The sequence below is a fragment of the Pinus tabuliformis genome, chromosome 8 (genome assembly GCF_031772625.1).
Source record: "Pinus tabuliformis cultivar Carrire ecotype Pingquan chromosome 8, CPIR1, whole genome shotgun sequence".
NCBI lineage: Eukaryota > Viridiplantae > Streptophyta > Pinopsida > Pinales > Pinaceae > Pinus > Pinus tabuliformis.
In genome coordinates this window covers 1,435,887,521-1,435,914,855 of record NC_142294.1, presented here as the reverse complement: position 1 = coordinate 1,435,914,855, position 27,335 = coordinate 1,435,887,521, and the positions used below count along the sequence as shown (strand labels likewise).

Below are 27,335 nucleotides of genomic sequence, written 5' to 3'. Positions count from 1 at the left end.
TTAACCATCGATCTAAAGTGAGGTGAGATCTAATATCAGTTGTCAATCACTTTGGATATTAGGGTTGTGGATTCGGTCATAACTTAAGCCTATAAAAGAAGGGCTAGGCCAAGGGAGAAGACACGACACACACAAGCACAAAGCATCGAGAGAGGCATCTCAGTGGTGAGTGGAGAAGGACTTCCTACTCAAGTGTGCGAAGTCTGAGGAAGGTGCAAAGGGGGCAGCAAGGAGATCTAGATCAACCAAGTCTAGGGCTTGATCAACTAGACCATATCAAGATTGTTGTATCTATTTTCCTCAATTTGGGCCATTTTCCCAATAAGGGAGCCTAAGTAGGTTTTGATTAATTAAATGAAGAATTGTTGATTGAGAAAATAATTTGTGTGTGCATGTGTGAGATTGGTTAATTATTTATCGCTTCCGCTAAATATTTTGTTTAAGTTAAAACCTTAGCCATGTTTTTACTCGGTAGATCTAAATCTGCGAAGAACTAATTGTTGGGATTGCTAGGGTTTGAAATTTAACACTCTGAAGATATCCTGGAGAAGTTCATCACTTCAAAGCCATGAACTACATTACTCTGACTATTCATTAATGGTTGTTCAAAACATTGTCATATTCAATGTCCCATCATAGCTTCGAAGTATCTTTAGGACACCCATATGGTTACCCTACAAGATTGTGGGTAACAATTACCATTTTGAGGCAAGAAACTATTTTACTTATGTCTCCTCATGAGATGATTGAGTGGTTGGAACAATAGGATGTTATCCCCCCACCCAGTTTCAAACCCCATTAGGGGACGTCTTAGGCTTCTTGTGATAATGCTCAAAGAGTAAGCTCTCGTACCGTCACGGATTACCGGCTCTTGCTAAGTCATAAATTCTTGGTATATCTGGCTTACAAGCTGTTGGATATGCTCTTAGTGTTATAGTGGCAGCTGCTAGGTTTGATCTTGGGCCTCACCCAGATTACTCTAACGAGTTATGAATTCACCATGTTAAAAAAGAAAAGAAAAAACTATTATACTTATGAAAAGGAATTGTATGCTTTGGTTCAAAGTGTGAAGAAGTGGAAACATTATTCAATGGGGAAAGGGACAATCACAAACCAATCAGCCTTTTGTATTATTTCCAATCACAAACCAAGCGACAATAGTCATCCACCCCTCTTTGGTCCAATTTCCTTTCCAACAACTGTAACCATGCTTAGCACTGAGCTCTAAGCTGAAAGTTATAGCTCTCTGAAGTTGCTACTTATGTGTAGTTTCTACATTTTCTCGAGGCTCATATGCATGCATACATACATATAATAAAATCACAACCATCAAATTTTTTTAAACATAGTTCCTTTGATTCAACCCCTTGTGCATTGATACACTCCCTAAATGGAAATTCAACACCATTTCCAAGTAAGTAAATAAATTTATTAATGTTCAACTAATGACCACAAAAGTAGGTCAATGGGATTGAAGAAGAGTATAGTCAGTATGACTAAAATGTGGGAGTGCAAGCGCATCTCCTTAAAAATGCTAAAAATAACATATAGAGAGAAAGAAACCAGTGTTAGTGTTGTCATGACATGTATATAAGAAACCATGGTATAATACAAAATACTCAATAATTTGCAGCACGATACAAAATAATAATGGCCTGCTAAAAAGGAATGAGTGAGTGAGATGGTAAGGTCTGAGAATGGAGCTAGAGATGTTATCATCAAAATTTGGACATTTTTACTGATTTCAAGTTTTTTCCCCAATTCCTCCATAGTGCCAAACTTTGTAATCATAAATCACCCAATTAGCCATGGAACTGAGCTCTAACATTCAAGAGTTACACTTTTTTTTTGTAAGTTCGGCATTGGTGAGACTAACTCATGGTTATGTTCAAGAATAACACCCGAATTGGGCGGGAATTGATCCAGTGACTTAACATCTAGGAGTGCCTTAATAGTGCACCCGATCACCATCTATCCAAGACCCGTGGACAGAGTTACACTTATAAAAACAAGGATTCTCAATTACGACTATATATAGTTCTTCTTCCTCATGGACATTTTGCCAAACACATCTTGCAAACCACATTTCTACTCAATTTGCAATGGAGCAGAACTCAACAATCTGGAAGGTCTAAAAGAATCCAATTTTGGAATTGAGCCATCATTCTAAGAATTGCCATTTTCAATAATACTTCCCCAATTATTCTCCCAAAGACATTTTGTCAAACACTTGACAGGCAGATTGCAATTTCTTCATATACAAGTTGACTTTTGGCCCATACGACTCCCCACTGCCATAACCAATAGCTCTGATAACATATTCTAATGTACCCAATACTCTGTGTGCTCTGTCAATGATATGGGGTACTTCTTGAACCACCAATTCACACCAACTTCTTGTGTTAATACCACAATCACAATATAATGTACACAATTGCATAATTAAGATGCAACCAGCATTCTTACATGTAATTAATGGACAAGTACAATATAGAAGTAGAATAACATTGACCAGGACCAATTACCCACTGCCCTTGAGTACAATTAGCCATATCAACACATAAAACACAGTTCTACTCATACATTGAATAAATATAGTTGATACATGGGCAATTGTAGCAACATTCTTATACATTTACAATGGCTTGCTTATATAAGTCTTTCACACACATACAATTTCATTATTGTCAAGATTATGCCCCCTTCTGGGAACCCCACAAGGCCATTTACATCTATTTGATATGGCTGGAAACTAATATGCAAAACGTAGGAAGAATTAAGCCATTTGTATTACAATAATAGCTGTGACAGTCTTCAAAACTGCATAAGATCTTCACCAGATAGCACAACATGTAATCCTGAGCACCAATGTCCACCTTTAGACTTGCAGCTTCAGTAGTGAGCACTTAATCATCAACACAACACTCACCACAACCATTAGTTTCCAAAATATAAACAATATAAATCAATAGTTTAACTGTCATCAGTGGCACTTGGGGGAATAGCTCCATGGGAGCACTTTTCCACCCAGCCATAGGCACAGCTCAATTAGGTGCCAACACCATGCCAAGCAGTGAAACAATGGGAAACTTATTGAATAAGGCTATAGCTTCCTCACTAAGCCCAATTAATTATTTAAACCAAAGATTTTTCCACTTAGCCTAGGTTTATAACAACATTTACAGCTAGGGGAATCACCCTTCAACCCATTAATTTTACAACAATCCCACGTTGCAGCCTCTCCTTTTCCCTCAGCTTTGCAGAGCACAAGAAATAGGATACCCCTCAGTACTAAACTATTCCTTAGGCTATTCCACTACCCTCGAATGCTGCAATACAAGCTGACCAGGAAAATCTCCAAATCTGGAAACCAGGAAATCCCATCTATAGCAATTACAAATACAAACACTCACAAACATGGTTTTCCTCATACAGGCATAATAACCAAATTTAGGGAAAACTTACCTCTAGGCACATAGTGCAATCTTAGCACTCAGAGCCAACATACCAACGTCATTTCAGCATACAGGAATGGTCTCACAACACATCAGCATGGTAGCATTCTCTTCGACAATTTAGCAGACAGGTGCCACACCCACCAGCACCTCTCTTGGTGTATGCACGTGGTCTCTCAGTATAGCTGCATGGAAACCTTCTCTATGTTCCCCCCCAAGGAGAGAATGAATTAATTATTTTTCCCAAAAATGGAATGTATCCCTTGCCAAGGCTTTCATGAATATGACTTGCATGGAGACCACATGCCCACATTCATAGATCTTGGGAAGTAAACACAAGGTAAATAACAGAAAGAGATATGAAGGCTTGGGAGCTAGACACTTGGCAACCTCATTAAAATATTATTTTATTGACCACCCTCTATTTCCCCCTCATTGTTGCATTGCCCCCATGCTACACCTGGGGAGATATAACACCAAGTGCACCTTTTTATGTTATTATTATTTCTGTATGTAAATGCCAAGGTAATCAAATGTGAACAACTTACTCCCTTACAATATACTTCCTATTTATGTTCAATGCTTGTAGGGGGTATTACAAGTTTGAGTGGTTATATTATGGCAGGTGTATTCTAAACTATCCACGATTTAATGCAGCTACTAAGTGATGTGTTGAAGAAGCAAGAAAGATCATTGGTCAAATTCCCCACGACTTAGTGACATTGGATTGGATTGTTAAGTAATCCCCTATTTTCCATTAAATGGTGGAAATTTCCAGGGACAAATATCAATACATCAAACTGCACTAGGCTACAAGCCTACAAGTATAGCATACCAAATACATGCATAATATATAAAGCTGTAATCGGAAGACAAAGGGAAGAATTGAAACAAGGTTAAAGAAAATGCATTTCCATAAGGACACCCATTAATGTCTATAAAAGGGAAAACACTAACATGAGCAGTTACAGTCATGATAAACAATTTTGGTACAGAAAGGCATGGTGTCATAATGTGGACCTGATTTTGTAAGAGGATGTTAAATGGGCTAGTGCAACCTTTCTCTTGCAGGTGTTGAAAATACAACATGGTGCCAAAGCAAAAGGATTTTCTGATGTGCTGTATCTTGATGCAGTCAACAACAAGTACGTTGAGGAAGTTTCCTCCTGCAACATCTTTGTGGTGAAGGTAGAACTGCTTTGCGATTTCCTTATACATGCAACTTTAATTAAATAAATACTCTTAAGGTTTTCTGCTTTTAAGTTTAGTTGTGCATTTTCCTAGGAATCCTCATTATGCATAATCATTATGCTAACGGCAGGGGTTATTTTAATTTACAATTTTTCCTTTGATGTAACATGGATAAATTCTTGTGTGAAAGCTTCCCTTTGCTCTTCAAATGCAATAATTATTTTTGCATGAAATGATAATTAGTGCTTACAGTCTCAATTTTTACTTTAACCTACGTATCACAAAAATCTGAAATTCTAAGTGTTTGATCTTGTTATTTTTGTGTTGTTTTAGACTTTCTAGAAGAATTGATGGCCTAAAATTGCTTGCCCATCTATAACCATACAAATCACTGATTCACGATGCAAGATATATAGATAATATCATTTTATCAATTGTTCCACGAATTACCAAAAGAGTAGGTCAGTGGAACTAGAGAGTACAATCATTTTGTAATGTCCCCAATTTCGATTTTTCCATTTGAGGAGGTCAACGGAGATTTTGTGGGTGGTGCTAAGCATAGCACAATTTTGAAATTCAGGAATTGGAGGCAATTTTGATATGGGAGGCATGAAGGACTTAGGAGAATAGGATAAATTTCAGCTTTGGTGGAATGTGGGGACCACAAAAAGGAGGCAATTCGACCCTTGGAGATAATTCGCACTTGTGGAGGAAAAGAGAGAGAAAGAAGATGCGAGTTAGTGGAAAATGGGGTTCACCAAGAGAAAGAGGGCCAACTTCTATAAATAAGGCAAGGAGGCCTCCATTTGGTATCTTTTGACAATTTAACTTTTGAACACAAGTTTTCTTGAGTTGTCTATCCAAGTAAACCAGTGTTGTTTAGCACAAGGAATTCCCAAGCGGGAATTCCACCTCTACCTTCGGTGAACTTCGAGTGTCACCCTTGGAGAGTATTTTGGAACTTAGTGGGGAGAGATTTGCTGGAGTTCGTGTGACACATCAACCTTTTCTTCAGCTAGTTCGAAGTTCCAGGAGGACGCATGGACAACAATCGAACCACTGAGCTGAGGGAGATTCAAGGGGAATTCTGGCCAGTGAATTTAAGAGAAATTTCATTGAGGGTGGACCAACATTTGTGAAGAATTTCGGGCTTGGAAGTTGCTGCTGCTGAGAGAGCCAAACTCACCATTTTAGGGTCTGCATAGAAGTATTACTAGGCCGAATTTGTGGGGTTGGATTCATCTTATTTCTGTTGGGTTTTGGAAGGAATTTCACTCGCATCTTCCAGGAGGAAATTTGTAGGGAAATCCTACAGCTAATTGAGAAGGAATTGGTGACATATCCAGCAGTTTGAATTGTTTGGGACGCAAAAATTGTCAAGGAGGGCGTAATTTGGGTAATTCCAGGAGGTTAGAATTAGACGAAATCATTTCTGGGTTTTGTTGGACTAGCCTCGAGGAGTCTGCTCCTAATTTTGCATAATTTTTGGAGGATTTTTGGTGCCCAAAATAGCAGGATTATTTAGCAGCGAATTAGGAGGAGTGAGCCTACATTTTAGGTTTTGTGTGGTCGGTAGAATTTGCCAAAACCCTTTCTAGTTTTTTTGGGTTTTGGCAAGGACCTCAAATCTAATTTTGCATAATTTTCTGGGCAGATTTGAGGGGTCAATTCAGGGTCTCAACACAGCCAGCAGTGCAGAATTATACCGGGTCAACGCAGATTTTCTGATAGATAAACTCTAGTAGCAGTTGGGCATTGGCATATCGATCACCCGAGGCTTGTAGCTTGCCTTGTGCAAGCCCAGGTGCACACTTCTATTTCACATTGTACTCCAACAGTGTATATAATAAAATTTCCCATTTTTGGCGTGTTTGGGAGCATTTATGGGTTGTTGGTGTTTACTAAATTTTTTTTATGATGTATTGTCTTGCATGTTTGTGCTATTATTTAAAATTTTTCCATTAGGAATATTACACATTTGAACAAACTATAGGAGTGCAAAAGAATACCCAAATGTAAAAAATAAAATCTATAAGAGACTAAGTAACACAACTAAGAAAAGATAGAGATCCACAATATATTAGGAGTAGATGGAAGACTAATATGGAAGAAGTATTCATTGAGAAGGCACCAATATATTGCCTGATTACGTCGTCTAGAGAGTGTCCAAGGTTAAGTGGGCTTGATCGGGTAACCTTGGGAGGAGTTCAAAAGTTGTGTGCAAAAACTCTCCTAAGAATTGAGGCCGAAAGAAAGTATATAATAATGTGGGTCTAGGTGTGCATATTTAACTATTGATCATGCTTGCACATAGAATGGATACTCCTTCGTGCCCTCGAGGAGATGTGTCATCCGCCCCTTGAATATGAGGTTGTACATAATCTCACTGAGCTAGTACACATTGTGTCCAACTTTGTATTGAAATGATGGTAAGATTCACTTGTTGTTACTCATCTTTATGGCCATGCACCCTTATTATTGTATTACTAGGTTATGATTTAGTAGTTGGCCTAGTTAACATTATTTTAGAATATTTTAGGTGGATAAGGCTTACCTAGGCATTTATGTGGGCCCATAACCCCCTTATGGGGGAAGGCACCCCACCTCATAAGTTGTGTATAAACACACACCTTATGAGTCTTTTGTATCATCATCTTGGTTCATTAGTGATTGATTCTTTTACCTAGGGGCACCATATCTCTTGTACTCTTGTTCATGGGTTCACTTCTCTTTATGTGATAATTCTGTCCAAGGTTTATGTTGGATTAGGGTTTGTGGGAGTGTTTAATACATATCCATGATCTCTTTATCATTTCAACATGGTACTAGAACTAGTGTGAACTCTTATCTCTCTATACAATGTTATTTTATGCATTAGGGTTGTTCCAACTCTAAAACTAAGGTTTTTCAACACTCTTTTTGTGACAACAATAGATTTCGAGGGTTATTTACGCATGGTTGACAAATATAACTTGTTATCTGGCTATACACTTGTGTCCATATCTTGTCAATCACCTGTGAACTATACAACAAAATCGATTACTCGTTAAATATATACTCAAACGACTATTGTTGATTGTATATATGGTTACCTTTTTCTCATCGACCACTCATCGATGATTCAATTATATGCAGAATCATTGTTCATTGATTGCTCATCGACTATATACCTGTGTCTACTGCCTATGAAATACCCATTGACCATATAGACAATTTCACTAATATAGAATCATCATGTGCAACATCTGATACATTTATCCAAGTTAAGCCACATGTAAAACAATGCATAACAACTAACACACGGAATGTGTGCCACATTTCATTAAGTTAACAATATTAATTAACACAAGTAAATATGCATAAGAAACAACACATGTAATACAATAATACACATCTTTTGTAATTGTCCATTGATTGTGAAATGTCAACTATTGCAAAAACTGGAAATTATTCTTCTAATTGTAAATTTAATTATGCAGTTTATTTGCTATGACAAACGATGAATAAAATCACAATTGCAATTTTCACCATAAAGTACTATGGAAAAATAAAACGCTCGACACTGAGAAATTCTAGCACACACACAAAATTATGACACCGTTATGTTTGGACAATTGTCCCTGGAAAAACCAAACTTGGGAAAACCGGTGCATCATATGAGGGTTTTATTATTATTCTTCGGCGGCAAATGTGAGTACAATAATTTGGATGTCAAATTGACAATCCAATCTGAGAGAATCACCGGCAAAATTCTTGTGAGGATTTTTCCTCACCCCATAGCTGATTTTAGCTCTCGAAATTGGCCCTTCAGTAACTCACACTTCCTTCCGCGTCAGCCTTTGCGTAGTGCTTGCATAGGCTTTGCTGCTGTTGCCTCCAGAAACTCCTTAAATATACATTTCTGCTTCTCTCTGTCTCTGGAACTGATTCACTGGTCCCCTTGATGAAAATCCCAACCACCAGCTACTGAATCAACTGTTCCTCTAGCTAGATTGAACTACTTTGCTGCTGCTGCCTACTTAGTCCTTGCGCAGTCCCTTTGGGAAAACTCACACTCCCTCAATTTGACTCTTCTGGCACTGGAAACCTCCATCGGAATACTGCCTCACTCCTCTACCACCTGCTACTCGATCTCTGTCTCAAATCTTCCTGTTGAATCACTCTACTACTGGAAAATCAATCTGCCTAGATCACTGAGTGTCTGCACTAGTGTATTCTCCATCTACCCATCGATCTCCTCTTATAATCTCCAGTTGGGACTCCAATGACCAAGATTAAAACATAATCGATGGTTGAGACTTAGGAAACATTAAAAAATAGGTTAATAATCTAATTGAGACACTTCTAGGTGGAATTTCCAGAAACAATTTCTGGGTCATGGAGAACTCATGTGTTTTAGCCTCTCCACAATGTTTCAAGACTAGAATACCTCTGATGCTACATAAACTAACACTCCATCCTAGCGAGGAAGGTGTTCTCTCTAGTGTTGCGCATTCTACCACAACACCTCGTCTTTGTACCACCCTCTGTCACGTTGCTGATGTTTGACAGGAAATTCTGTTGGAAATGACTGCGCTGCTCCCTCAGTCACAATGTTGCTTCCGCAGTTACTACATTGTTCCCTCATTCATTGTGTTGTTCCCTTAGTCACTGTGTTGTTTCCTTAGTCACTGTCCATCAACCACTGCGCTAAGTTTGATTCATCTGCCACTGACTGTAGCTAAACCAAACTACTGAATTTGTGCTACTGTTCACACTGCACTGTACATCTAGTATTGTTGCCAACTCTACATCTGTACTGCAATTTCCTCTCATTTGTTGCTATTGCTACTGCAATTGAGAAGCATCTGAAATATTTTGTCCTTGCTACTGAAATGGGTTCTCCACCATACCCATCTATTCTCTGAAATAGATGAACTTAGCTCTCCCTAGAGCTTTTGTGAGTATGTTTGCAACTTGCTCATCTGTGGGAACATACTGTAGTTGGACTGCTGCTTGCTGTACACAATCTTTGATGACATGACACCGAATATCCATGTGTTTCGACCTATCATGAAACACTAGATTCTCAGAGAGCTTGATGCAACTCTGATTATCATAGTAGACATTGGTCGCTTCCATCCTTTGCTTGAACAAGCTTACTAACAACTTCCGAAGCCATATAGCTTCGCACAGAGATGTGCTTGTTGCCATATACTTTGCTTCTATAAAGCTCAGTGCTACTGACTTCTGCTCCCTGTTGCATGAAGAGACCATTCTTGATCCAATGCTGAAGCAGTACACAAAGGTACTTTTCCTGTCCACTGAACTTCCTGCCCAATCTGCATCTGTGACCCCACATAGTCCAACGTCATCTCTTCGGGTATATTTCAATCCATACTCGATTGTGCCACACACATACCTCAAAATGTATCTCGCTGTTTCCCAATGTACCTCTTTGGTTCCACCATAAAATGATTGAGGGTATTGATCACGAAGCATATATCTGGCCTAGTGTTGACTAGATACATGAGAGAACCGATGAGCTATCTATATAAGGTGGGGTCAACATCCTTGTCGACTGACGCATCTATCTTCTTCTAGTTAGTGATCATGGGCATAGACATGAGTCTACAATCCTGCATTTTGAACCTCTTCAGAATATCTGTAGCATATCTCCCTTGACTAAGGAAGATCCCTTCGTCCTTCTACCAAACTTCCAATCCTAGGAAATATTGCATCGACCCCAAGTCCTCCATATCAAACTCTGTTGCAAGGTTCCTCTTGCAGTCCTCTATGAGCCTTGATGACCCTATCAGGAAGAGATCATCCACATACAATACTAGGATGAGTGGTTCATCCTATACCATCAAATAGTAAAGGTTGGATCTGTGTCACTCTTGATGAATCCCATCTGCTGCAAGTAGTTGTCAATCCGATCATACCATGCCCTAGGAGCCTGCTTGAGCCAGTATAGAGTTTTCTTCAGCTTGCACACATGAGCGTGCCTCTCATGAGTCGCAAAGTCCTTTGGTTGTTTTGTGTACAGTTCTTCCTCTATTACCCAGTTCAAGAATGTTGTCTTCACGTGCATCTAGTGAATTTGCCATCCCATTTGAGTTGTTAGGGATATAACTGACTGGATAGAAGTGTATCTAGAAACTAGGGCAAAGGTCTCCTCATTATCTATCCCTTCTTTCTGTGCATACCCCTTTGCCACAAATCTAGCCTTGTACTTATCCACGTTGTTGTCTGCAACGTACTTGATCTTGTAGATCCAATGAGAACCTACAACTGACCTGTCTTGAGGGCTTGGCACCACCTCCCAAACATCATTCGTCATGATAGAGATGTATTCTTCCACCACCATGTACCCGCACTTGATGTTGTGCGGCTTCCTAAAAACTGGAAGGTTCTACAACCTGAGCCACCAATGCTTGGTATCTGTCAGGCTGTCGGCGCTCTCTCTTGTTCGTCCTAGGAGTTCCAATAAAATCCTTTGCATCTCTCAATGTCTGACGAACGTCTCTGTTAGCTCGACCACTAGTGGTGGGAGGTTCAACCAACTCCTCCTCGTCTTGCCTTTGCTGCTTTGTCTTCTGTGAACTCACTGGATTTCCTACACCTGAGGAAATGTTGTTACTAGTCATTGTACTAGATCCCTGCAACTATCCTACTAGCTGTCCCACTGGATGCCCCTGTTGCTGGACCAATGGAACTTCTGCTGGTTGATTCTGATCTCTTGCAGGCATCTCACGAGATCTCTTGAAAGTTTGGTCCTCCATGAACTTTATGTCCCGTCTTACTACAATGTTCTTATTGCTAGGAATGTAGACCCTGCATGCATTTGAGGTTTCACTATACCCAACAAGAAACCCCCTCTTTGCAGCCTGATCCAATTTGGTGCGCTTCTCATTTGGCTCATGACAATAAACAATACTACCAAAGACCCTGAAGTGACTAACTTCCAGCTTCTTCCCTGTGAAGACTCCTCTTGGCGTTTTCTTCCCCAATGCTCTATGAGGAGTCCTGTTCTGAATATACACTGCTGTGTTACATGCCTTTGCCAATAGAAACCTAGGCAAATTCTGGTCACATAACATCGTTTTTGCAGCCCTGACTATAGTTTTGCTTTTTCCGCTCCGCTACTCCATTTTGCTATGGATTGTATGGAGTTGTTCACTCTTTTCTGATGCCTTCCTTTGCACAAAAATATGTGAAGTTTTTATCAATATATTCTCCACCATTATTTGAGTGAAGCACCTTGACCTTTTTCCCTGTCATATTCTCCACAAGAGCCCCCTGAAATGATCAAAGACCTCATCCTTTGTCTTCAAGAAGTAGATCCAGGTTTTCCTAGAATGGTCATCAATAAAGATGACGAAATATTCTGCCCCATTGAGAGTTCTAACAGACATCGAGCCACAAAAATCTAAGTGTATAAGTCCTAACACGCCTTCGAAAGACCTATTGAGCTCTCCATGCTCTCCAAATTCTTTCTCAAAATGAAGCTCTCAAAAACTTTTCAAAAACTCTCTCAAGCTCTCTCCTCTGAAACTCCCACTCTTACACAAGTACATAGGAGGATTTTATATAGCTTTCAAGATCCCAAGTCAAAGGAGAGAATATCTCCTTAGATCCACATCCCAATGAGAAAATAACTCTCTAAAGAGATGATCCATGAGATTCTTGAGGAATAAATCTCTCAGATCCACCTATCAAGGAGCTTATCCAAAACTCAAGGGATGAGAGAAAATCCCTTAAGACTCAACTTCATCATGAATTTAGAAATTGACTTTGAGGAAATCCTCTCATAAATCAATTTCTATTTTACAAATAAAAAAATTCAAATATAACCACATCTACATTCAAATTTAAAATACCTATAACCTAGATTTCAATGAGCTTGTCTTCAACATGGTGCTCCTTGGAAAATGTGTCAAGATCCTCTTGGATCATACTTCCCCACAGAGGAAGGCTTTTGGTCCACCAAAAGCTCAAGAAGTTGAAGTTGATTCTAATATCATGATATTGATTTTCTGACGCTGTTTTTCTTACTCCTTTCATGTTGCTCAAACTATAACCTGCAACTTTGTCCTTGTTGGCAACATTCTGGATGAAATTGACCCAATATACTAGAGGTGATCTGCACTTGTTTTTGGAAATAGAAATTTTGTAAGAAGTCGTCATAACATTCATTATACCAACGATGTAATTTTCTTTTCATGGCTATGAAGTTGACTAGAATATAAATGATCCTCCTTGCTCAATCAGTGGTCTGAAGCTTCATTGTGTAAGTAGAAAACTGAAAGAACCTCTTCCTATGCCGACTTTTGACAACATTGGTATTGTTGCAAGTTGATCTAAATCAACTTCTTAGTCCCTTGCTATAACTATATCGCAATGTCTTGCTTTAATGCCATTATTGCTTCATACCATGGAAATCCTGGTCTTGGGAGGAAAAATATTTGTATCTTCACAAGACAAAAGAGAAAAATAATTTGCAACTCAATCGACAAAGGATCTCCATGGTCCAGAAGAATGTGCTCCGAATTTAAGTCCCACACACGTATGGTCTTCACTTGGACTCACTTTCGACTATGTAGACTCTTCTTGCCCGACATTATAGATACCTTCATGAGAATCACTTAAGAATGCCACTCCATGACTTAGCACACCACTTTTCTAGCATGAAATTAAAGAGACATAGAATATTGTTATTTTGATAAAGATGAGGGCCTGAAGCCTGGAGCAAAGGTCAAAGAGATTTTGACAAACACACTCACCAATATATGAGTATCGATGAGCAGTCTCAGAGTAGCTCCGTTGAATGCATCAATTTCCAAGAGCAACGTAGTCCTCTTACCATCATCGTTCGAGTAGCTAGATCAATGTTGCATGAAGCGGGGACGTTTTTTGGAAGCGGGGATGCGGAAGCGTCATTTTCCAAAAATCTAGGAAGCGAAGCGTCTGCTATATATATATATATATATTTATATTTTTTTTGCATTTATACTCAAAACAAACATCCCAAATACCAAATTAGTTGTAGAAGACATGAAAACATGCATATTTTTGCATAAATCAAGATAGATATAACATCCATTGTACATTAATGATTAATTATTCGAGCATCAACCATTTAGAAGCATTAACCATCTAGAATCTAGATTCTTCTCCTCTTGTCTAGCCTTTGCCTCTACCTCGATTGTCTAGGGATATTAGTCAACATTGCCCAATTTTGATCAAACTACCTAATTCAAGACTTAAAATATGGTAGAAAAAGCTTAACATGCTTGATCGATGATTTTGACTTGATTGAAAGGTAATTTTTTGCTAAGGGCATGCCGCGTGACAAAGGAGTTAAACAATTAACACCACCAACATTAGGGTACATATAGGGCTTGGTGCTCTTGATTAAATGCTAATCACATACCTTCATACTTGATATAATCTAATGAAATGCCACAATCCCATTGATCCCGAATTCCTGAAAACTGTTAAGTCTGCTAAATTTTGAATAGGATATGAAATTCTATTTTCTCCATATGAAGTCCAATGAGGCTGGAACCACTCTCAAACATCCTGAGTCATTTCATGGTAATGTTAAAAATTTAAGTAAAAGGATGAAAATGAAAAATAAAGGAGAATGTCATTTTTACTTTAAGAATTTAACATTACCATGAGGGAGCATCTGCTATATTTATATTTTTTTTGCCTTCATTCCTCACCCTAACCTAAGGTGGACCCACCCCCAACAAGCAAACTCACCTAAAATTAAAAAAAAAATTGAAAAAAAAAACGATTTTCTAAACAGCACGAAGCTTTTCCGGAAGCGTACGGAAGCGCCGTACGAAGCGCGCTTTGAAGGCCTGGAAGCGGCGCTTCCGTACCACGCTTCCAAATTTCCAGGAAGCGGCAAAAATTTCAGATGCGGCGAAGCTTCCTAGGTGCTTCCGTATGGGACGCGCTTCGGGGCTTGGAACCGGGGGGGGGGGCGCTTCGTGCAACATTGAGCCAGATCATAGAGCCGATGCAAGCAAGCCCCAAGATATAGTTGCTATTCAACAAAAGATGAATACGTAACTTACTGCACTACTGAATAGGGAATCATAGTCATTGATAGGCAACCAACTACTTCTGGAATCAACACATTGCTCTCTTGCAATTTTCTCTGCTCCATCGAAGGCCAAATAAATGGGAGGAGTCTTCTCCATAACAAGCTGAGCAAGAGAAGTAGGGTTCACGACTGTGGACAAATTAGAACTACTACTCAACATTTTGTGGAACCCTCGTTTGCCCTCGTCCAAATATTCAACAATGACCATAGTGGCTCCTTGTTTGCATGAACTGCGTTGTCGTAGAGGCAAGTATGTTGTGTGTTGAATTTTCTAAGTCTATCTGTTAGAAAATTAATCTGTATTCTGCTGGTTTATTTCTTCTACTTGTTTAAATTCGAACAAGTTATTTAAAACATTTAAATACCGAAATAAACCCAATATAGCCACAACATCTACAGATCAACAGCGGAAAGAAAACAAACACACAAGTGACACCGTTATTTTTGGACAAATGTCCCCAGAAAAACCCAATGCGGGAAACCCGGTGTAGCTATTATGAGGGTATATTATGATGTAGTATTTCCTTGAGTACAACTGGGTGCCTAACCGGCTCATTCGACAGAGAAAAATACACAGCAGCAATACCTCTCTATTCGGAAATAGGTATTTAGAAAACCTGTCTGACGAAACCCTCTCCAACGACTCTGAAGTTCAGCACTGGCCCTTTTGGCCTTTGTGTCAGCCTCCTCTTGCACTGCATCATCCCTAAGACCCTCTCTGTTAGCCCTCTGAGGCATTGCGCAGCCTCTGGGACCCTCTGCGTCACTCCCTCTAACTTCTGCGTGGATGACGCAGTCCCTCTGGCCTCTGCGTTGTCTCTGCTGGGCTCTGCATGGCCTGCTCTGGCTGCTGCTCTCGCTCTCTGCTTTTGCGCTGGTCTCTTGGCACTACCTCTGCCTCTCTGCCCAATACTCACTGCCCCTCGCTGTTGATCACTGATTCAACTTTGCTTAGCAACCCCGCTCTAGCAAAATGAATGACTGATCACTGTGGTGTATTCTCCAACTGATCCTCAAGCCTCTTCTTATATTTTTCTCGTTGGTCCTTCAACGACCGAGATTAAATTTGTAATCAACGACTAAGATTAGATTTGGCTTGATCCATGAATTTTGGAACCTTCTAACCCAATTTTATATTAATACCCACTAATATTTTATTTTTCTAAGTTTAGACTTTGGAACTCCATTAAAAATATTAATTGTTTTAATATTTCTCAAACCGGTTAGAATCTGCCGGAACCATTTCTGGGTCTTGGAGATCTCATGTGCTTTGGCCTCTCCACCAATTTTCATGGCTAGAGCACATTCGATGCTACCCTAAATCAACATTGTTTTTGAGCCGTGGAGCCACGTAATGCTTGGACATACTTGTGTAGTCAATAATAAATATGGCCTTCATAGAGCACTTTTGATGCCTTCAACTTCTCCTTCAAAGATTTAGCTGCAGTCACATCTTTAAACCCAACAAAGTGATAGTCTTCAAAAATTAACAATGTAGTGCGGATTTTTCAACGTAATATGGATTTTTCTAAGACTGTACATCAACTCTCAACGTAGCTCAATAAATTTCGCTGTCATAATCACTATGGTCAAGCGTGGCCCAAACTCCATCATATTCGGGATGGATTTTGACCCACAACTCATGGCACAATGAATGCGATGTTGTAACCTCTCGAAAATTCTGCGGGCAAATTCCACGTAGAAGGTTAATGGCATCCATCACCATTCATACCTCCATTAATTGGGTTGTTAATATTGATTGACATTTATTGTTTCAACGTGGGTGCCACGTAAATCCGTTGTCTAATATTGTTTTCATTTAAATCTGTGGTTCCAGTTCCGACCATAGTTGTTCCACGTTATTGCTTTTGCGGTGGATGGAATTGGGCTGAATGCATTCACTGTGGCATATGGCCATGTTATTACATGGTCCATGCCCCCAAATCTCCCCCAAATCTGTGTTTTCCGAGTTAAAAAAAATCTCCCAACTGTGAATGCATCAAACACATCGAATCTCCAGAATTCTCGTGATAAACATATCTACCATCGACACCATGCAGCGTGTCTCTATGTTATAGCTATGAGCTATCATGACTATGCTCTCAAATATGCATTGCAGTGAATATTTAACAAAATATTTGTGCATTCATGGAATAAAATACCATAAAATGTGTAACCACCGTGCATTCAATAGATATGCCATAAATTTGGAAGCCAAAAATGGAAACATCGCAATCTTGACAATATCATTGACGAGGATTCATCAATGCCATCCAACGCCATCATTAATGTTATCAATGCCATCATATATGTGTGATACAACTCTAATTCTAGCATGCAAAAAGAATGAAATTGGTAAGCTCCATTTAATGGTGATCCAACATCCCAAATAACTATCAAAGGTATCATGCAACAACAATTTTTAATTGCAGTCAATCAATGCAACTCCATAATTTCATCACTTCCTATATTTTCAATACAAATATCATTGCATGTTTTCCATAATGTGGAATCCTATAAAACCTTTGTTTTGCACTAAAAGCCTTACTAAAATTTACCAGCTGACGCTGGCTATGGTGCACTGCCCTATCATCAACTTCAGTTGTAATCTGGAAATCTTCTATCGCATGCAGAGGATCGTCTTCTTTTGAAATAGAGGTGTTTGGCTCTTCTGGTAACATTGGAAAATCATGAGAATTCTATGTAACATCTCTCAATTTTTGATCCTGCATCGTTTCTTTGACATAGTGATATGAAGTGAAGAGCCAGTAGAACCATGTTGGTGTAGTTGAGGTGGTGTCTCTACTGGCTAGCAAATCTCTCAAATTAGATCAACATGCCAACAAAGGAGAGAATTCGAGCCAAGCTCGTTCTTCACTAGTAGCAAAACTTTTGTGTTTGAATCTTCTTCACAAATGCATGCAATTCAACTTTTATTTTCTTGTTTTCATCAATAGAAACAAATATAAACTAATTTTTGGAGGTTTTAATCATGCATGATAACTAAAACTCAATTTTGTAGAAATGTTAACTGTTTCTTACCAAACCATTCGAATGGATCCATTTTAACTGTATTTCCTCATGCTCTGTTTCTTGAATGATCTTTGTTGGACTAACTTTTTCAGTTTTGGCAGGGTCTTGTGCAACTTTCCTCCAATATTGCTGACGAAATTTCAGATAAAGCTTCCAGCATTTGTCAATCAAATGACCACTTTGATGATAATGTGTGCAACAATGTTGCAACTTTGTTTCGCCATTAACTTCCTTATGATTTGGAGATTGGCCCTTTTGTCACTTTTCCTTCAAAACTTTCCTGTATGAAGACATTCTCCTCCAACACTTCGAAACTTTATGATTATATAGGCCACAAAATGAACATGGAATCTTATGCCAAAAATTACAAATGACATTAAACAACTTTCGTATAATCAGGCCTATACCTTGGATGGTCACCTTTGTTACAACTCCGATGAGGTGATCCTGATGAGGCAGAAGTTCTTTCAAAACATCATTTGCTTCAATAGTCTTGGAACTCTCTCCAACCTCTTCTTTACCATATCCAATTCTAGCATATCGAGGTCAATCTTCAACCATAATGGGTTCTGTCATACCTTGGGCATGGCTTCCCAAACCTTTCCCTTGGTAACCCATTTTCAATAACAATTTTGACCCAATTCCTCGAGTGTGCTTCTTGAAGGAATCAAAACAAACATCTTCTTGAAAGGAAATTGAATGTGTACAAGTGTTGCTTACCTTGTTTACTTTAGCATTCTGACACTTTGCTAAGGCCTCTTCTGAAGCTTGTAGTTGCATCTCCATCACTTGAAGTTTATCTTGAAGCTCTTGCTTCTCATCTTCCAATGCTTTCCACTGTTTTTGCAACTTATTGCTTTCCCTATCATCATTACACAAGTCTCCCACCATTTACTACATGGTTAGGAATTCTTTAAACATCTTTGAATCTTAATAAAGATTTGCAAAGAAAGGATCAGAAAAAGACTTATTTTCCGAAATCGACATTTTGAAACTTAAGAAATTACTTTCTTAAGCAGTTTCCTTCTCCTTCTTTGAATTAAACTTGACAAATGTACAGGGTGATCTGAAAACTTGAGAATGCATAAAAACTTATAACAAAGACTTTTTAAATGACCATATGGGCTTGTTAGATTAAGTTACAATTTATCCATAAACATGTTCATTTCATCATAAAATTGTAACTTAAAATGCATTTAAAAGAACTTGATCAAACCACGAATAAACAAAACATGAAGCATCAAGGTTGATAACAAAGTTCACCCCCTCCACTGGGCTACGTCTCCGGATTCGCCTCTAGGGTTGAATCACTTTATTTGTCTTTTTGTAATGAGGAATGTGTACAATGTTTTATTTGTTGAATTTTCTATGTCCATCTGTTAGAAAATTAATCTATATTCTGCTGGTTTATTTCTTCTACTTGTAAATTTTGAACGTTATTTAAAACATTTAAATATTGAAATAAACACAATACAGTCACAACATCTATAGATCATCAGCTGAAAGAAAACAAACCAATGTTGCATTAATCATTATCGGGATTAAATCGGCGCAGGGAAAAAATCATAAAAATCGGTAAAAATCGGGAAAAAATCGTAACATACAAAAATATTCATTTTTTTTTTCAATTTTTTTAATATCTAAAGCATCTATAACATAAAATAAATACATTGACACATAAATATGATAAAACAACTAATATATAAGATGTTTAATATCATTTCTAGTGCCACATCACATATAACAGTGAATCATGTCCTGAATAGTAAGTCCTGACTCATGACTCCCAACTTAGCCTCAAAATATCAACAAAAATTATAATAATGTATCTCATATCATGAGTCATAATGTCATATACAATGAAATGAACCAAATAATTAAAGTCTAATACTACTGATTTCCTTTGCCCCTCTAGATGTAGATGTCAGTGGAGTTGGCAGTGGACTCTGCTGTGCTCTAGAAGCTAAAGAACTAGGAGCTACAGGAGGTAGACCACGTCCTCTACTGGTGACAGGGGTAGCTTGGGTAGGTTGTGTCACCTCCTCCTCATAAAAAAAAAAAAAAAAATACTTTTATTTATTTATTTATTTTTTCCCAAAAATCGCTGAAAAAAATAGACGTATTTATCGGTCGATAATATCGCCGATTTCAAAAACTCGCGATTTTATGATATAATCGCGATTAGTGCAACACTGAACAAACACACAAGTGACACCGTTATTTTTGGACAAATGTCCTCGGAAAAACCCAATGCGGGAAAACAGGTGCAACTATTTAGAGGGTTATATTATTATGCAGTCTATCTGGGTACAACTGGGTGCCTAACCGGCTCACCTGACAGAGAAAAATACACGGCAGCAATACCTCTATATTTGGAAATAGGTATTCAGAAAACCTGTCCCATGAAACCCTTTCCGGCGTAACTGATGCTCAGCGCTGGCCCTTCTGGCCTCTGTGTCAGCCTTCTGTTGACCTGCGTCAACCCCAGGACCCTCTGCGTCAGCCCTCTGAGGCACTACGCAGCCTTTGGGACCCTTTGCGTCACTCATCAGCTTCTGTGTGGATGACGTAGTCCCTCTGGCCTCTCGCTGTCTCTACTCGGCTCTGCGTAGCTTGGACTGGCTGCTGCTCTCGCTCTCTCTTAGTATTGTCTCTGCCTCTCTGCCTCGTACTCACTGCCCCTCGCTACTGATCACTGATTCGACTCTGCTTAGCAACCCTGCTCTAGCAAATCGAATGATTGATCACTTTGTTGTATTCTCCAACTAACCCTCAAGCCTCTTCTTAAACTTTGCTTGTTAGTCCATCAACGATCGAGATTAAATCTCTAATTAACGATTAATATTAGGTTTGGCTTGATCCATGACTTTTGGAACCTTCTAACCCAATTTTATATTAATACCCATTAGTATTTTATTTTTCCTCAGTTTAGACGTAGGAACTCCATTAAAAGTATCAATTATCTTAATATCTCCCAAACCAGTTAGAATCTGCCCAAACCATTTCTGGGTCGTGGAGATCTCATGTGCTTTAGCCTCTCCACCAATTTTCATGGCTAGAGCACATTCGATGCTACCGCAAATCAACATTATTAAAAAGGGTGGCCAAACCTAGAGTTGTCTTCTACACAAAGGAGTTCAAGACTTGTACATAACAAACAATGCCTCCTAAAGACCTATTAAGCTCTCCAAGCTCTCCAAAAAATTTCTCAAAATGAAGCTCTCAGAAACTTCTCGAAAACTCTCTCAAGCTTGCTCCTCCAAAACTACCACTCTTACACAAAGTACATAAGAGAGTTTTATATAGGTTTCAATATCCCAAGACAAAGGAGAGAATATCTCCTTAGATCCACATCCCAAGGATAAAATAACTCTCTAACGAGATGATCCATGAGATTCTTGAGGAATAAATCTCTCAGATCCACCTATCAAGGAGCTTATCCAAAACTCAAGGGATGAGAGAAAATCCCTTAAGACTCAACTTCATCATGAATTTAGAAATTGACTTTGAGGAAATCCTCTCATAAATCAATTTCTATTTTACAAATAAAAAAATTCCAATATGAGCACATCTACATTCAAATTTGAAATACCCATAACCTAGTTTTCAATGAGCTTGTCTTCAACATGGTGCTCCTTGGAAAATGTGTCAAGATCCTCTTGGATCATACTTCCCCATAGAGGAAGGCTTTTGGTCCACCAAAAGCTCAAGAAGATGAAGTTGTCTCTAATATTTGGGTATTGATTTTTTGAAGCATTTGTTCTTACTCCTTTCATGTTGCTTGAACTATAACCTGCAACTTTGTCCTTGTTGGCAACATTCTTGATGAAATTGACCCAATATACTAAAGTCGGTCTGCACCTGTTGTTGGAAATAACGATGTCGTAAGAAGTGGTCACAACATCCATTTTACGAATGATGTAATGTGCTTTTCATGGCTATGAAGTTGACTAGAATATAAATGATCCTCCTCGCCCAATTAGTAGTCCTAAGCTTCACTGTGTAAGTAGCAAACTCAAAGAATCTCTTCCCATGCCGACTTTTGACCACATTAGTTTGTTGCAAGTTGATTTTTGATTTGGGGTAGCATTGGATGTTCTCTAGCCTCGAAAATTGGTGGAGAGGCTAAGGCACATGAGATCTCCAATACCTAGAAAGGGTTTGGGCAGATTCTAAACAGTTTGGGAGATATTAAAATAATTAATATTTTTAATGGAGTCCCTAAGTCTAAACTTAGGGAAATTAAAATATTAATGTGAATTAATATAAAACTGTGTTAGAGTGGTCCAAAAGTCATGGATCAAGCCAGATCTAATCTTAGCTGTTGATTAGGGACTTAATCTCTGTCATTGGTGTGTCAACGAGAAAAGTATAAGAGGAGGCTTGAGGGTCACTTGGAGAATACACTAGAGTGATCAGTCATTCTATTCTCTAGAGCGGGGTTTGCTAAGAGAGATAGAATCAATGATCAGAGTTGCAGTTGAGGGGCAGTGAATACAAAAGCAGAGAGGTAGAGATAGCACCGGGAGGATCAACGTAGTAGTCGGAGAGAGAGGGACGTAGAAGCAGCCAAGGGTTCACGTAGAGGCAGCCAGGGCTCACACAGAGGCAGTTAGGAGTTGCGCAGTGCTTTAGAGGGCCAGTGTGGGTGACACAGAGGGCTAGAAGGTTGACGCAATGCCTCCAGAGGCTGACGCAGGCCAAGCCGTAGTGGCGCTGGGCTAACGCTGAGCCAGAGAGAGGCTGATTTTGGGGTTTCGTGGGGTAGATTGGAGCTATGGAGCTGCCAGAGTGTTTATCCAGGGTTTCAGTTGGAATATCTGCTTCCGAGTAGAGAGGTACTACTGCCGAGATTTTTCTCTTTTGGTTGAGATGGATTTGGCACCCAGATTGTATTATGAAACTACTTAATAAATCAAACCCTCAGATAGTTGCACCGATTTTCCTGCATTGGGTTTTTTCGGGGACATTAGTCCAAAAACAACGGTGTCGCTTGTGTGCTTGTTTCTGTTTCCTTCAGTTGTTGATCTGTAATATGTTGAGCATGTACTTGTGTTTATTTTCAGTATTTACATGGTAAATAACCTGTTAATTAATCAAAACAAGTAGGAAGAAATAAACCAACAAGTACATGGAGGGTTTCTAACAGTTAGACTTAGAAACTTCAACATGGTATCAGAGGGTGGTTATAGATCATAGGAGAACTGAGGACATCAGCTGAGCAGAGCAGCAAAAACAGAAAACCACTGTCTCGAGTGACAGAAGTTGTTCCTAGCAGGGTAGCAGCAAGGGAAGGGTGACGTAGTGCCTGTGTCATCGAGGTTGAGCCAAGAAGAGGCGGTGTAGAGGTTGAGGGAGGCAAAGACAGGCTCACGCAGAGCCATGTAGAGGCCAGGTGGGCTGACGCAATTGGCTGAGGAGGCTGATTTGCTGGTGCCAGGATTGTGCAGAGCCTAGGAGCTCTAACTACGTTTTGTTGGGGTTTAGGAAGCTGTGGGTAAGTTGCAGAGTGGAGCTAGTGGGGTACTGTAGTCAAAACAGTACCTAACGGGGCAAGGCCAAGGAGGGAGTTGTTACCGAGGGTTTCTAGCCGAGATATCCGGATCAGTGGTGCAGCTACACTGACGACTAGAGAAAGGGCATCTCGACATTGGCAGAAGGATTTGTAGGAGGGAAATCGAGGCTTATAGGGAGTCACATTGAGAACTTCCAGAAGGGAAGTAGAGGAGCAGCGAGATGGTAGTGAACGGGGTAAGAGACTAGGATAGGTTGGACGGATCCTCAAACTTCGTAGTCTGCAAGGCCAGAGTCTTATCTGTTCTAGATAGAAATCGTGTCAAGCACTTCGCCTTGAGAGCAATAACTATCCCAGTTGACCCAACTGATAACGAAAAGTATGAGGAGGCAATGGCAAGGGCCAAGTGCATCATTCTTGACAGGGTCAAGGACCATGTAGTACCACATATTGCCAAAAAGGAAACGACACATGAGATGTGCGAGGCCCTAAAGAAATTGTACTAGCATACTTTTGTGCAGAGGAGGATGTTACTAGAAAATCAGTTGCGGTCATGCTAGATGAAGAAGGGAGAACAGATCGATCTCTTCCTCGGTCGATTGAAGGAGATTCGGGATCAGCCGACTTCCATAGGGGCCACACCAGATCCATAATTGATGGTGAGAATAGCCTTGAACGTAGTCTCTGAAGACTGGGAGGTGTTTGTCTAGAGTATACTGGGCAGGACAATCCTTCCAGATAGGGAGGAAATGTGGGCATCTCTTCGCCAAGAAGAGATCAGAAGGCTAAGCAAGACAGGAAGCAATGAAAAGGGGATCAGAATCAAGAAGGAGGAAGAAGAGGATGCTGCCCTAGCATTTGAGGGAAAGCAGGAGAAACAGAAGAAGAAGGACCTCTCCTAGGTCAAATGCTTAAACTGTGGGGAGTTGGGTCATTATCTGACCCAGTGTCCAAGGAAGAAGACTAAGGGAGAGGCCTCCGAGACCAAGGCAGCGCCAGCGAGGGCAGAGAAGGAAGTGGAAACAGATGATGACTGTGCCATGAGTGCACATGCACCACTTGAGCGGAAGTGGGTAGACATCGAGCTATAGTCAGACGGACTACAGGCAATGAGGGGCAAGATCCTCGAGGTACCTAGCCTCTTGGATCAGACCTTGCTACGGGAGCCCTAAAGAGGAGTAGCAGTACTGGTGATGTTAGTAGAGACGGATGTGGATGGAGCGATAGAGGGAGCTACAGTGCAGGATTCCCAGGACAGTGCGAGGATAGCAGGCTGCAACAGTGCGAGAGGCACGAGAGTGTTGCACCAGTGCAGGATAGCACAGAGGGGTGTGCAACGGTGCGAGATGCATGGAGTTGTTGCTGCAGCGCAGAGGTTAGAGAGGGAGCACTTGTCAGTGACAGAGGGAGCTTCAACATCAAGAGTGTATCTAGCCTGATGGAGATGTCAGAGTTGGAAGATCAGTTATTTACTTCTCAGTAACTGAGTTGTAGTGCAGCAGTTAGCAGTGGTAGTGCTATGGGTAGCACGATGTAACATGATGAGAGGGATTGCAGTGCAGATGCAACAGTGGCAGTGGTAGGGCCATGGGCAACAACATATATGCAGAAGGAGTTGCAGTACAGATGCAGCAGTGGCAGTGGCAGGGCCATGGGTAGTAGTACAAAATGCAGCAGTGCAGAGGATGTTGGGAAGCAGGCCTAGCATCAGCACAGGGACCGATGCCGGATGATCAGAGTGATACTCAGTGAGGAGTATTACTAGAGCACAGTTCTCGCTAAGAGGGAGTGTTGATTTGGGGTAGCATTAGATGTGCTCTAGCCACGAAAATTGGTGGAGAGGCTAAGGCACATGAGATCTCCAATACCCAGAAAGGGTTTGGGCAGATTCTAAACAGTTTGGGAGATATTAAAATAATTAATATTTTTAATGGAGTCCCTAAGTCTAAACTTAGGGAAATTAAAATATTAATGTGAATTAATATAAAACTATGTTAGAATGGTCCAAAAGTCATGGATCAAGCCAGATCTAATATTAGCCATTGATGAGGGACTTAATCTCGGCCGTTGATGTGTCAACGAGAAAAGTATAAGAGGAGGCTTGAGGGTCACTTGGAGAATACACCAAAGTGATCAGTCATTCTATTCTCTAGAGCAGGGTTTGCTAAGAGAGATAGAATCAATGATTAGAGTTGCAGCTGAGGGGCAGTGAATACAGAAGCAGAGAGGTAGAGATAGCACTGGGAGGATCAGCGCAGTAGTTGGAGAGAAAGGGGCGCAGAAGTAGCCAAGGGTTCACGCAGAGGCAGCCAGGAGTTGCGCAGTGCTTCAGAGGGCCAACGTGGGTGACGCGAGGGCCAGAAGGCTGACACAGTGCCTCTAGAGGCTGACGCAGGCCAAGCCAGAGTGACGTTGGGCCAGAGAGAGGTTGACGCAGTCCCTAGAGGCTGACGCTGGTGTTTTGTGGGGCAGGTTGGAACTGTGGAGCTGTCAGAGTGTTCATCCGGGGTTTCAACGAGAATATCTGCTTCCGAGTAGAGAGGTACTACTGCCGAGATTTTTCTTTGTTGGGTGAGCCGGATTTGGCACTCAAATTGTATTCTGAAACTGCTTAATAAATCAAACCCTCAGATAGCTGCACTGGTTTTCTCGCATTGAGTTTTTTCGGGGACATTAGTCCAAAAACAACGATGTCACTTGTGTGCTTGTTTCTGTTAAATCAGTTATTGATCTGTAATATGTTGAGCATGTACTTGTTCTGATTAATTAACAAGTTATTTACCATGGAGGGTTTCTGACTGTTAGACTTAGAAACTTCAACATTGATCTAAATCAACTTCTTAGTCCCTTGCTATAACTATATCACAATGTCTTGCTTTAATTCCATTATTGCTTCATACCATGGAAATCCTAGTCTTGGGAGGAAAAACATTTGTACCTTCACGAGATAAAAGAGAAAAATAATTTGTAACTCAATTGACAAGGGATCTCCGTGGCTGAGAAGTATGTGCTCCAAATTTAAGTCCCACACATCTATGATCTCACTTGGACTCACGTTTGACTATCTAGACTCTTCTTGCCCAACATTATAGATACATTCATGATAATCACTTAAGAATGCCACTCCATGAATCAACATCTATGTAAAACCACCACTTTTTGAGTATGAAATTAAAGAGACATAGAATATTGTTATTCTGATAAAGATGAGGGCCCGAAGCTTGGAGCAAAGGTCAAAGAGATTTTGACAAATTCACTCACCAAGATATGAGTATTGATGAGCACTCTCAGAGTAGCTCCCTTGAACGCATCAATTTCCAAGAGCAAGAAAGTCCTCTTACTATCATTGTTCAAGTAGCCAGATCATAGTGTCAATGCAAAGAAAGACCCAAGATATCGTTGTTATTCAACTGAAGATGAATACATAACTTACTGCATTGTTGAGCAGGTAATCATAGTCATTGATATGAAGCCAACTACGTATGAAATCAACACATTGCTCTCTTGCAATTTTCTCTGCTCCATTGAAGGCCAAATAAATGTGAGGAGTCTTCTCCATAACATGCTGAGCAAGAGAAGTTGGGTTCACAACTGTGGAAAGATTAGAACTACTACTCAACATTTTGTGGAACCGTCGTATGCCCTCGTCCAAATCTTCAAAAATGGCCATGGTGGCTCCTTGTTTTCATGAACTACGCTGTCGTAGAGGAAAGTATGTTGTCTATGAGTCGTAGAGCCACATAATGCTTGCACATATTTTTGTAGTCAATATGGCCTTCATAGAGCACTTCTGATGCCTTCATATTCTCCTTCAAAGATTTAGCTGCAGTGACATCTAAAAACCCAACAAAGTTATGAGTCTTCAAAAATTAACAAGGCATTGTAGATTTTTCAACATACTATGGATTTTTCTCTGACTGTGCATCAACTCTCAACGTGGCTCAATAAATTTCGCTTTCATAATAACTATGGTTAGGCGTGGTCCAAACTCCATCACATTCGGGATCAATTTTGACCCACAATTCATGGCACAATGAATGCG

At 40.0% G+C, this 27,335-nt stretch overlaps 1 protein-coding gene across 6 annotated transcripts in view; it reads left to right on the top strand.

Moving 5' to 3' along the window:
• The window catches only part of LOC149241070 (branched-chain-amino-acid aminotransferase 5, chloroplastic-like), a 209,980-nt gene that overhangs the window by 133,520 nt on the left and 49,125 nt on the right, over positions 1–27,335 (top strand). For all 6 annotated transcript variants that reach the window (XM_089373863.1, XM_089373862.1, XM_089373865.1 and 3 more), the window contains exon 7: positions 4,527–4,643. In XM_089373863.1, coding sequence (XP_089229989.1) covers positions 4,527–4,643 — 117 coding nt within the window. The remainder of the gene's footprint in view (positions 1–4,526; positions 4,644–27,335) is intronic.